This window comes from Sceloporus undulatus, chromosome 2, assembly GCF_019175285.1.
Source record: "Sceloporus undulatus isolate JIND9_A2432 ecotype Alabama chromosome 2, SceUnd_v1.1, whole genome shotgun sequence".
Classification (NCBI taxonomy): Eukaryota; Metazoa; Chordata; class Lepidosauria; order Squamata; family Phrynosomatidae; genus Sceloporus; species Sceloporus undulatus.
The window spans coordinates 250,380,017-250,392,230 of NC_056523.1; the positions used below are offsets into that span (position 1 = coordinate 250,380,017).

The window sequence follows — 12,214 nt, forward strand, 5'->3', positions numbered from 1 at the left end:
CACACTGCAGAGATAACCCACTTTGAGACTGCTTGAACTGCCCTGGCTCAGTGCTAGGGAACCCTGCGGATTGTAGTTTATTGTGGGTGGCACAACACTGGGAGCCCTGGGAATTGTAGTTTATGGTGTGACACCAGAGGCTAAGGTCCCAAACACACTGCAGAGATAACCCACTTTGAGACTGCTTGAACTGCCCTGGCTCAGTGCTTGGGGATCATGGGAATTGTAGTTTATTGTGGCACACCTGAGCTCTCTCTGACACAGGAAGCTAAAGTCCAAAACACATTGCAGAAATAATCCAGTTTGACACTGCTTGAATTGCTCTGGCTCAGTGCTAGGGAACCCTGGGAACTGTACTTTTTGTGAGACATTTAGCCTTCTCTGTTGTGTGCCACAATACACTACAGTTCCCAGGACTCCCAAGCAGGGCAGTTAAAGCGGTCTCAAACTAGAATGGGACCTAAATCTCTCACGAAACTACACTTCCCACAAATTCTTGGTCAGTTAAAGTGGTCAGTCTATTTACATGGGATTCAAACAACAAACTACAGCTCCCAGGAATTCCCTAGCATTGAGCCAAGGCAATTAAAGCAGTCTCAAACTGGATTATTTCTGCAGTGTGGACTGGGCCTTGCAGGGCTGCCTCCCTCACTGCCAAAACAATGTGGTTTGACGTCCCTCCCTCATGGCTCAATAGTATGGAATTCAGGGAACTGTAGTTAGTTGTCTGAATCTACTTGGAAACTACTGGGTGACCTTGGACAAGTGACACTCTCTCAGCCTCAGAGGATGGCAATGGCAAACCCTATAAAGAAAGCCCTGTGAGAGGGAATGACTTGATGAAGGCTTTGCTCTGGACTTTCTTTCTGGAAAAAAATTTTCCTCTTGGAAAGCAGCTTGTCCTTCACCCTCCTCCTTTTGAAGGGGGTGTTAAACTGGATTGTTTCTACTGTATGGAGGCAGATTTTGGTGGCCACAAAACACCAGAAGTATTGTTGTGTGCCTCCAAGTCGTTTCTGATTTATGGGGACCTTTGGCTGGGGTTTGGCGACCCTAAGACAGATTACCTTTTGTGGGGCTTTCTTCAGAGAGGGGGGTTTGCCCTTGCCATCCTCTGAGGCTGAGAGTGTGTGACAAGATCACCCAATGGGTCTACATGGGATTCGAACTCAGATCTCCCAGAGTCATAGCCCAACGCTCAAAGCACTACACTACACTGCCTCTCATTTGGGGGAAGACTAGGGGGTCTTATTAGCCTTTGCAGGGCCACATCTGATCCCACAAAAAGAAAATAAAAACATTTGTATTGTATGCCTTATGTGACATGGGAGCATGTTTTGGGACATTTCTGAAGCAATTGTTTGTTTGTTTGTTTGTTTAAATTACAAAATTTTATTTTGACTCCTGTGAGGGGGTTCCAGATATGTTTGCAGTTTTGGAAAAAATGAACCTGGGAATAAAATACCTACCTGGAATACATGCAATTTAGAATACACAAAAAGCACAAATAATTGTCAGTGGTGAGAAATCTAAAACAATTGACGTTAACAAAGGTACAACACAGGATGTCCCCTATTCTCATTATTATTTATCACAGTTATGGAGATATTAATGAAATTGGGAACAATCCACTCATCAATGGTCCACAGATAAAAGGACATTCATACAAGCTCAAAGCATGTACTGATGATCTTGTGATCTTTTTGGAAAACCCAACAGAAGGAATAAATGAGATGTTGAGAGTCCTAGAGATAATTTTTGGAGCTAAAATGTATATTTCTTTTACTCCTAAGGGGGCCCTTGGGGTCACAAGAATGGCCCTGGGAGGCCGCATGTGGCCAAAGAAGAGCACTTTGCTTACCCTTTTTCTACACATATTTGCCCTTGGTAGGAAACAAAATGGGGCAGACTCTACTGTCATTCTGAGGGGTAGGGTTGGCTGGTGAAATAAGGGATGCAAGATATATTGTATGTTGGTGTTGTGTGCCTTCAAGTTGTTTCCAACTTGTGGCGACCCTATTATGGGGTTTTCTTGGCACGATTTGTTCAGAGGAGGTTTGCTATTGCCAACCTCTGAGGCTGTGAGAGTGTGACTTGCCCAAGGTCACCCAGTGGGCTTCATGGCAAAGCCGGCATTCGAACCCTGGTCTCCGGAGTCATCCAACTCTCAAACCATTACAGCATGCTGGCATTTATTATTACAGGCCTTAACTGTTAGTAGTGTAGCTGGATAGATGAAGGGATTTCATGTCACAGCCATTTTATTGCCTCTGCCTTTGATTGTATTTATTTTGTGTCTTGCCCTTTGGTGGAAAGGAATTATAAACGAATGCTCTTGTTATTGTTAAAAGCACAGGAGCTCTGTTCCTTATTTTACCTGCCAATCCTGCAAGGATCCAAAACTTTTTGTGGAAACTCAGAAGCACAAATACATGGCGAGTGCTTCACAAACGCACCAGCAACTGTGATGCACCTCCACCCACCCACCCCGCATTTTGGGAAAGTTACCAAGTTATAACAGTCCCTTGAATTCCTCAGCTGTCATGTCAAAAAGTAACTCCAAAAAGAAGTGCACCTTGGTGCGGAAACGGGTATTGGTCCACAGAGGTCCAAAGTGCACCTCTGTGGAAAAACTAGCATTGGTCTGTAGAACAACAAGGAGAAAAAGAAAAACACATGACAGATGCTTGAAATCTTCTCGAAGCATTCACCACCCTCTTCTTTTTGCTTACAGAAATGGCGCGGTTCCAAACAAATCCAAGCATTTGTGTACTGTGGATGTGGAGAAATTTCCAGTGCACTCTGGTGTACTGAGAGTCTTAAGATTGCTGCTTTACTGTGAGTACATCTGCACTGCAGAAATAATACAGTCCGACACCACTTTAACTGCTGTGGCTCAATGCTTTGGAATTCTAGGATTTATAGTTTTGCGAGACATTTAGCCTTCTGTGCCAGAAAGCTCTGCTGCCACAATAAACCACAGTTCCCGGAACTCCATAGCACTGAGCTATGGCAGTTAAAGCAGTGTCAAACTGGATTACTTCTGCAGTGCAGATGAAGCCTCAGAACTGTGATGGGGAAGAGAAAGAAGAGGCAACATTTTAGTCATAGCCAATAATACCCAAGCCATGTGGAAAATAAAATTATTGGCTCTTCACCAGAAGAGGACCAGCAATGATGCCAAACAAACTTCATTTAGCAGGGCATTCCAGTATCTTGGTGCCATTACCTGGCAGTCACTGTGCGTCAGATGAAGGAAGGAAATGGAGGGGGCTTTGCCAATTATAATGAGGATGAGGTATGGTTCATATAGGTGGAAGTGATTTGGCCGACTACAAGGAATTGCCAATGTTCTGACATTTTCCAAATAGTTTACAGTAAATTTAATGCACTGGATTCTCATATTTGCTACAAAAATGAGAGTGGCTTCATAAACATTTGGCAGCAGACTGTCGACTCTCATACTACAGAAGAATGATTGAAACCCTTCTCCAACCTTGGCATATGTCTTTAGTGTTAGTGTTTTGTGTCCCCCGCTATTGGTGACAAACACTTCTATTTTTCAGGGCCCTATGACAACTACATAGCTGCTCTTATGTGGAACCTCTCCTGTCATAGCACCACACTGCTGGTGCCTCTTTTTTACCAGAAGTGAAACTAGTAGGACTGGGCACCCAGTACTGGCCCAAGGGCCCTTCATAGTTTCAAGGTTTCATCACAGGTGTGGAGCTCAGACTCTCCCCCCCTCCCTCAAGCAAGCCATTTCTAATACAGTGAGAGAACAGTGTCATTTAATCAAATGAAAGCCTATAACCTTTGCTTATTAGACGTTGGAATGCTTTATTCAGTTAATTAGTGGATATGTATGCTGAAACTGGGTGTTCCTGCAGTTTTGTCAGCACAATGTAACAAAACCTGTTATTTATTTTAACCCGTGGCAGTGTCACAGGCCTATGGACTGAATGTTTAGAGTGAAGCTGGAAAATGTTTTGGAGAAGAGTAGTTGCTGCTATCCTAGAAACACAGGTGCTACCAAATGGACTCACATCCCTGTGTATTTTTGATGTATGCAGTTAAAGAGGTTTTCTTTTTTTCTCCCAGTATTGTTGGGGGTCACCTGTGAAAACTTAATTCTATGTTGCATGAGGAAACCCTATATGGGTGTGTTCAGCCCACATGAATGTCAAAACTAATCCTGTAACTGTTGCCAAATATTACTTTGGAAGACACAGTACACCTTTTTATTGCAACCTGTTGTTTTAATTATACTGTTCAAAATGCACATTATGTTTTTGTTTCATTGGAATGTTGATCAATATAATATAGGAATTATTAACTAAATGTAAATAATTGCTTTTTGTTTTGGGAACTCTTCAAACCAAGAGTTGGTTACTAAAACTGTTTTCGAAGAAAATTACAGAAAGAACAGGGCTCCACAGGAGAGAGTAGGAATTGTGATTTGCTTCATTCACTTCTAGCACTGAAGTCCAAAACACACTGCAGAAATAGTCCAGTTTGAGATCGCTTTAACTGCCCTGGATCTAAGAATTGAAACACAAGGTTGTAGCAATCTTCTGTATTGCATTTATTGTAAAGGTCTGAGGGGCAGAGTTTGGACGTTTACCTTTTAAAAGGAGCTGGTTACTGATCACCTAACAGGTCTTCTTACGGCAGTCCATAAAGGTAACTCAGTGCAGTACTTGCTATTAACAATGCAAGTTCACGCAAGTGGCAATTCACATATTCTTAGAAAAATGCCAAAGTCATTATGAAACCATCTTGCCTGGCTGCAACGTGAGGCAGCAACCCATGGTCACCCCTTTCTCTTCCCCTATTTCTCAGACTCAGGGTGACCAGATGTCATAACTGCAAGAGTACAAGACACCTCAAAATGTAGGACATGAGGCAGATGCTGGGGGTCAGCCTCCCCACTATACTTCCTGAACATCACTGCTTGTCCCTATTACTCTGCCATTTCCCACAGACTCCCTCATTTTGTTTGATACCTCTGAAGTCTGGAGAACCCTTCTGTCACCAATGTTGAAATAAGACTGAACTGCCAGTCCATCCAGCTTCTGCCTGTGGAGTAGGGAAGAGCTGCCATCTTGTTTTTCTCTTCTACCAGGGAAATATTTCATGTTGTCCCTGTTCAGACCTTTGGTCATCATAAGATATTACCATTCATAGATACATGAGCATGAAATGACAAGATTTTATAACTCAAGGCAAGACTCATAGCATATGTATATGAATAGTCCAGTACACAGAAAAATGAATTCCTGTGGTACAAGTCAAAAATCTTTCTTTTAAAGGTGTTTTAATATCACGTGTTTTAAAGTATTCAGCTGCAGTCTGTTTAATGTATCATTTCTAGTTTTCTCCGATACAATAGCCAAAGAGGAAATTCTATATAATTTCATCATAATTTGATAGCAACATGATCAGCTTCCTATTGTTCACATTCATGTGATTTATTTAGAGCTAGAAATAGAAATCCAACTAATAACGGATGACAGTTCATAGTAAAGGAGGCGATGCATGAACAAGTTTCCCTACTGGAACAGTTCTATGTTCCTAAGAGAGGTGATTTCTTGACAACTGCATTTCTGTCATTACTATGCTATGGCTCCTATTGAGGGGTGATAGACTTCATGCAAGAGGATAGCCAGTCATAATAATTTGGTTTGGGCTGTTATAGAAATGGTAGATGGGGAAAGCCATGACAGCAACTTTATTCTGAGCTTGCTTTTTCTCCCAGCACATTTCTTCACAAAAAGTAAATGTTCTATTTCTCTGTGCTGTTTTACAGATCCACCGTGGGCTCACATCTGGCAGACAAGGTAGACTGGATGTATTCTTTATATCTGGGTTCATTTTTTCCCTCTTGTCAGAGATGCTAATTGCATACAGTGTTAACAGCTGCATGTGGCAGCCTAGTGGGATTGTGGGCTCCAGGTGTTGGATGGAAGAACTCCTGATGTGATTGCTCTACCAGCATATGTCTGGGTTTGTTGGAATATCAGTGCCAGACTATTCACTGTTTTAGCTTTTTTTTAGCCTTTTCTTCTTCTTCTTTTTTTTAAAAAAAATAATCTTTTATTTATTTCAGTTCAACAAAGAATACTAAATCAACATCAACAACAAAAAGTTCAAAGAGGCTTAGGATAGGAGTTAACAGATGCTTAACAGGCAATTCCATTGGGGTAATTGTCTGGGTGATGCACAACACTTCCCAGCTTTTAAAAATATATTTGATTTTTCAACTATTCCTATTAAGCTGGAGCAGCTGCCAAAAGAACTGTCACCAACACTGACTTTGCACTATATGGTTTTTTTCCATCTTACAGATGATAGCAGATTATTTTACCCCTGAGTCAAGAAATTACATTTTAAAAGTTTTGTTGTGGGGGGAAGAATTATACATTATCCATTATGTAATTTTGATCCCCTAATTGCAGAACTTAAACATATGGGAAATGTATCATACATAAATCATAATTCTTTTTGTGATATTTTGATCATATAACCATTTGCATTTGTTAAGGACTGTTGCTTTCAAATTGTTTATCTGTTATGCTAAAACATTCCACCATTATCTTTCGTATTTAGTTAGGATGGAAGTTCTATGATGGTGATGACTATCATCCAGATGAGAACAAAAAGAAAATGGCAGAAGGAATACCTTTGAATGACCAGGTACTGCAGAGGCCAAATAAGTCTTTAAATTACATTATGAAACATAGAACAATCCTATGATTGAACACACAGCTTGCTCTTTAGCTTTTTAAAAATAATTTAATATAAACGGTTGATGAAACATCTGTGCAGAAAAGAAATCCTAGCACTGCTCAAGAGTCTCAATCATGTGTTTATTTTCTTGCTTCCCAGCCTGACTGTTGGGGAAACTTCACTCTGCCAGTCACTCACTACATATGTTGATTAGCAAACAGGACTAGAGAAAGTCACTTTTTACACTTGTGCACACCCACTGAACTGAAAAGAGTGACACTGAATAATTTCTCTAATGCACATTGCATAGATTTTCCCCCCCAATCCTATTGAAACTACTGGGACTACTGTATTTTTCTTTTTCAATCCTATTGAAACTACTGGGACTACTGTATATCATTAGAAGTGGTCTAAGCCTATGAAATCACATTCCATAGGAACCATTGTTTATGTGGAAGTGGATGCATGTTATGTATACTGTTTTATGACATGCAGCATATTAAATGGTACTCTATACTACATGGTTTTGATATAACTGTATTAAGATGTTATTTGTGGGGTTTACGGACTATTAAGATGCTTTGCTAAAGAAGTTTAGGAAATGGCAACCTTTTTAAAAACCGATTTAGGCTCAGAAACATTTTCATAGCTGTTTTTTTTCTGTTCAGGCCATCGAATATGGCACCAGCAAGCTTATTCCACCATAGCGTATAATTACTTCTTGCTTAAACTGGTGATACAAATGCAGTCTCTCATCCTCTTTCTCAATGTGGCAGCCTTCCAAGCAGTATTTATTAAACTTATCTAATACAGTCTAGAATGGAAAGGTGAAACTTTAATTATAAGCAATTATGAAAAAATCTGAGGCAGTGTAAAGCTTAAATTGAATTACATTGGTAAGCTGATTAATCATGTTGATTATATTTGCCATATTCCTTTGAGCTAAGTGAACTAACAGGTAGAAGGTGACAAGATCCAAGCAAATGAAGACTATCAACCATTCAAATCATCTTTATTTGGAAGGAAATCTTGAGTGGGGTACCTCAGGGTTCTTTTCTAGGACCATTACTCTTCAACACATTTATGAATGTCTTAGATGATGGGATGAAAGGAATCCTTATCAGGTTTGCAGATGACACAAAATTGGAAGGGGTGACTAGCACACTGGAAGACAGGAACATAATTTGAAAGCACCTTGATAAACTAGAAAATTGGACAGAAATTAATAACTTGAAATTCAAGAGACAAAAGTTTAATTCTTCATTTAGGCCACAAGAAACAAATGAACATGTATAGGATGGAGTATGTGATTCTGTAATTATGAGACCAAAACCCTTCCCTTAAGCTACTCTCTCTTGTTTTTTTTAGGACAGGATCCCATGGCTTTGCCATCTTCATGATATATTAAGAAGGTAAGAGAATGCACAGTTAACTAACAAGTTACAGTACTAATTCATTGGATTTTTCTGCCAATTTCACCCAACTCAAGTTTCACCATCTGAAGGGGAGGTTTAAAAATGTATTTTGGCAATTTAGGTAATTAGAGCTCATTAAACTGGGTGTCTCTTCCTGTCTGTTTCAGTAAAATAGGAAGGATTGCTGCCCCTGAAGAAGTACTGTATTAGGATTGGAGGAAATGCATCACATGTCTCTGTTAGTCTATTCTGGAGATGAGAATGGGGCGTGGATGAATAAAAGAAAGGGAGAAGGAGAAGGAACTTTCTGGAGCTCAAGTCAGAGCAACAGAGGAAACAATCAGGGATGAATAAAAGAAAGAAAGGGAGAAGAAGAGGGAACTTACTGGAGCTCAAGTCAGAGCAACAGAAGAAACAATCAAAGAATGGGAAAGAGGGGAAAAAAGTGAGTCTTGGAATGGATGCAGGGTGTGTGTGATTTGTTTGGAGACCAAGACCCCCAGGAAATTGGAGATCTTTCAGAATGCCAGGCTCTGTAGGCCTGAAAAGCAGGTATACATTGTAATGAAAGAAACTCGAGTCTTTTGAGGGGGGAATGCACTATGAGTCTCATAGATTACAATCCAGGCTGGTTTCTATTGTGCGTTACTATATAATATACAATCTTATATATTATTATATGGGGCAGCTGTCATGAATCCATTTGTAAGCTTATTGATGTTTACAATGCCACTATGCACTTGGAAAATTAAGTAAAAAGTTTCCCATACCCTTCTTTCTGCCCCTGCTCCATTTCCTTCTCTCTTGGCATCACTACCTCTCTCTCTCACTACCCTCATTCTGCTTTTTTACTTATTATTATACAGTTATTGTACCATCAAGGCAAGATGGACACAGGGAATAGTGAGACTGTTAGATAGCTATTAATTGAAACTGAAGGCGCCTGAATTTGGGACTCCTTATGCAAAACATATATGTATTCTGCCACTGATCTTGGCAGATCACACTTTGCTGAGAGGCAGAGGCAGAAAGGATGCAGTTGGGTAGAAAAATGTACTCAAGATTTCCAGACATTCCACACTTGATTTAATGACTCAGCTTTGTAGCTATTGTTTTTGATACAATTGTGGGCCAGTGTCTTCTAACGTATATATTCCTAATTAACCTTTAAGAAACAACATTTGAAAAGTCAGTAAAGCATACATGTTGAGAAATGGTCTCAAAAGAAAAGTGAGATGGAGTTAATAAAAAAATAGGCCGTCAGTGAAAACCTCCTTGCCATTCTCTACAAACTCTATGGTGCATCCCAAGCTAATATATTGAATAGTGAGCTAACTAATGATAACCTCTATAATTAACCAATTTCTATTATTGTTGTCGATAGTGATGAAATAATTTACAAATTTTTAGCATTTAAGATTGTCAAATTAATTTTTAAACTTAATGTTCCAAACTCTTAAAGAATGGTTTGATGCATGTTGACTACACAACAGAATGTATGGAGATGTGTGTGCGCGTGTGTGAAAACTGGTAGTGAATGTGAAATCTCAAATGGTATTTGAAGAAAAAAACATGAAAATTTATAGTCCTAAGGCTTCAAACAGAAGAATCAAAGTGTCTGTCAGCATTGGGCTATGTTTGGTTAAACATCAACAGCGTGTGTGTGTGTGTGTGGGAGGGAGGATTTCAGCCAAGAAGGATTTCTGGCAAGCAATGATTAGATCTTTAAAGGCCTTGTATAGCTCTGCCCTACATGATGGCCAGAAGTAAAATGTATTCATGCTTTTTGATTTTTAGCACATAAGACTGCTGAGAGTAAGGGCATATTATTAGAAAAACAGGGGAAAAATCTGGTCTTCTGCTAGCATGGAAACATAGATTCCTGTTTTTGCCATTACTTCTGCCATGATAATAAAGATAGGGCCACATCACAGAAGAATCACAAGTACTGCCCTTGTAGGACTGTACCACTTGAGAACGTAGAGGGGAGAACCACATGACTCAGGACTGCTTGACCTAGAAAACTAGCATGTTAGTGACAAGAGTAATAGTCTAACATTCTTACTATGATGTCTGAGGTACTGCCTGTGTTTCAGTGTGGAACAAACAAGGTAGGCTGTATTATTAAGAACCTTGAAAATGTGCATGCCCATTTCCAGGTCAAACCACCATGGATATGATAGTCAATAGAGATTTATAGATACTTTTTTTCCCTTTTTTGTAGAGAACATACATGTGGACAAAATGCAATTTTAGCCTGCTCAGCACTGAAAAAAATGTACAGACGTATTCTGGAAAATGGAGAGCCCAGCTGTCAGAATGAAAGTGGTCAGCAAGAGAACCAAGGCCCCCCTGCACCATTGAAGATCCTTTTTGTTCATTTAGATGGACCAATAGACTTAATTGCAAGCCGCCTAAGAAAAAGAAAGGGACACTTTATGCCGCTTACTCTCCTACAGTCACAGTTTGACACTCTTGAGCCTCCATCCACACCAGAGAGCTTTATCACTATTAGTTTGGAAAAGTCCATTTCAGAAATAGTAGCTGAAATTGAAGCCTACATTAAAAAAACATATTAATACAGTGGTACCCCGGGTTACGAAAATAATTCGTTCCGCCGCCGCGTTCGTAACCCGAAATCCTTCGTAAGCCGAAAAAGCCATAGGCGCTAATGGGGAAAAGCCGCGATTTCGTGCGAAATAGCGCCGAAAAGCACCAAAAATTTTTTCGTAACCCGAAATAACCTTCGTAACCCGGAACAGTTTTTTCCTATTGATTTTTTTCGTAACCCGGAAATTTCGTAAGGCGGTGCTTTCGTATCCCGGGGTACCACTGTATTTCTTTCAAGTTCATTTCTGAATTACAGTATATAATATAAAACGAATTGTCTTTAGTGTAATTTCTACTTTGATTAAGCAGTATAATATTATATCTTAATTTCATTTTACTCATATGATGACCACAAAACAAAACTGTCTGGTTACTTGATATCTGTAACTTAGTATTTCATGCAAGTTCAATTTAATTTGTGCCTATGAGGACGAAGAACATGAAGATGTATATCCTTCGGGTGGAACTGGAAAGTAAAAAGTAAACCCTATCCAGCACATTCTCAGTGTTTAGTCCCACCCTAGTCTTCCAACAAATGCATAATTTTGCACCTGCAAAGAAATGACAAGGCAAAACACTTGCATTCACTGTGACACCAAACTCATTTTTATCACCTCCAATTAGGCTGCTATGAAAATGGCCTAACTTGGGAGTCTCACAGAACTATTTTACTAATCATGTAAAGTTACAGTAAATTAAAAGGAATCTGGAAATCAACTAGAGGCGTACTCTACAACGTATGTACAAAAACTCTTATGGAAAAGGTAATGAACAAATACTTGCAGTCAACTACATGCACTTATTTTTGAAGTACACAAACATCCAGTTATTAATCCACATTACAGGCATTATGTTGATTCTTAAGCAATGGTCTCTGGGATAAGAGAAAGGACCTAGAGCTGGTATAACCACATCTCACAGGAGCTAAGGTCTCTGAACACTTCCAATAACCCAGTTACTTAAACATGCTCAAACTACTGGTTTTGAAATTCAATTGTAGACTGCCCTCTTGTGGTGTGTCAGGTAAACTGTATGTGTATCAAGTGTATGTCTGTGTAGATATGTAGTGCAAATTAATGTTTTCTAAATATACTTTAAAAAAAGAGAAGAAAAAAGAGTTGTAAGTATGAAATATCCACTTCTCTGCACAGTATAAGTAAATTCTCCGGTTCAGATGGCTTAACTTATGTGATGGGGTGGGGCAGGATCCTGAAATAGGGATAGAGACAAGATCTCTATATCTTTGAGTTCTATTATTATTATTATTATTATTAACTGAAAGAAACAAGTTGGCAGCATGAGCTTTCCTAGATTAAAGTCTGCTTACTCAGATGCATTTAATCTCAGAGGGTACTCCAAGATCTCTATATCTTTGAATTCAGTTCCTCAGATGTATTTTACTGTTTTTGTGTGTGTGTGTGCTTTAAAGCCATTTCCGGAGAGGAGCAGCTACATTTCAA

At 39.5% G+C, this 12,214-nt stretch overlaps 1 protein-coding gene across 11 annotated transcripts in view; it reads left to right on the forward strand.

Moving 5' to 3' along the window:
- The window catches only part of IDNK (IDNK gluconokinase), an 11,328-nt gene extending 303 nt beyond the window's left edge, over window positions 1–11,025 (forward strand). For 2 of the 11 annotated variants that reach the window (XM_042453740.1, XM_042453745.1), the window contains exons 2-7: window positions 2,735–2,838; window positions 5,810–5,840; window positions 6,610–6,696; window positions 8,098–8,141; window positions 10,369–10,723; window positions 10,980–11,025. In XM_042453740.1, coding sequence (XP_042309674.1) covers window positions 6,667–6,696; window positions 8,098–8,141; window positions 10,369–10,723 — 429 coding nt within the window. In that variant the 5' untranslated portion in view covers window positions 2,735–2,838; window positions 5,810–5,840; window positions 6,610–6,666 and the 3' untranslated portion in view covers window positions 10,980–11,025. The other 9 variants (XM_042453741.1, XM_042453748.1, XM_042453742.1 and 6 more) reach the window with 7 other exon arrangements.
- Window positions 11,026–12,214: the final 1,189 nt, after the last annotated feature.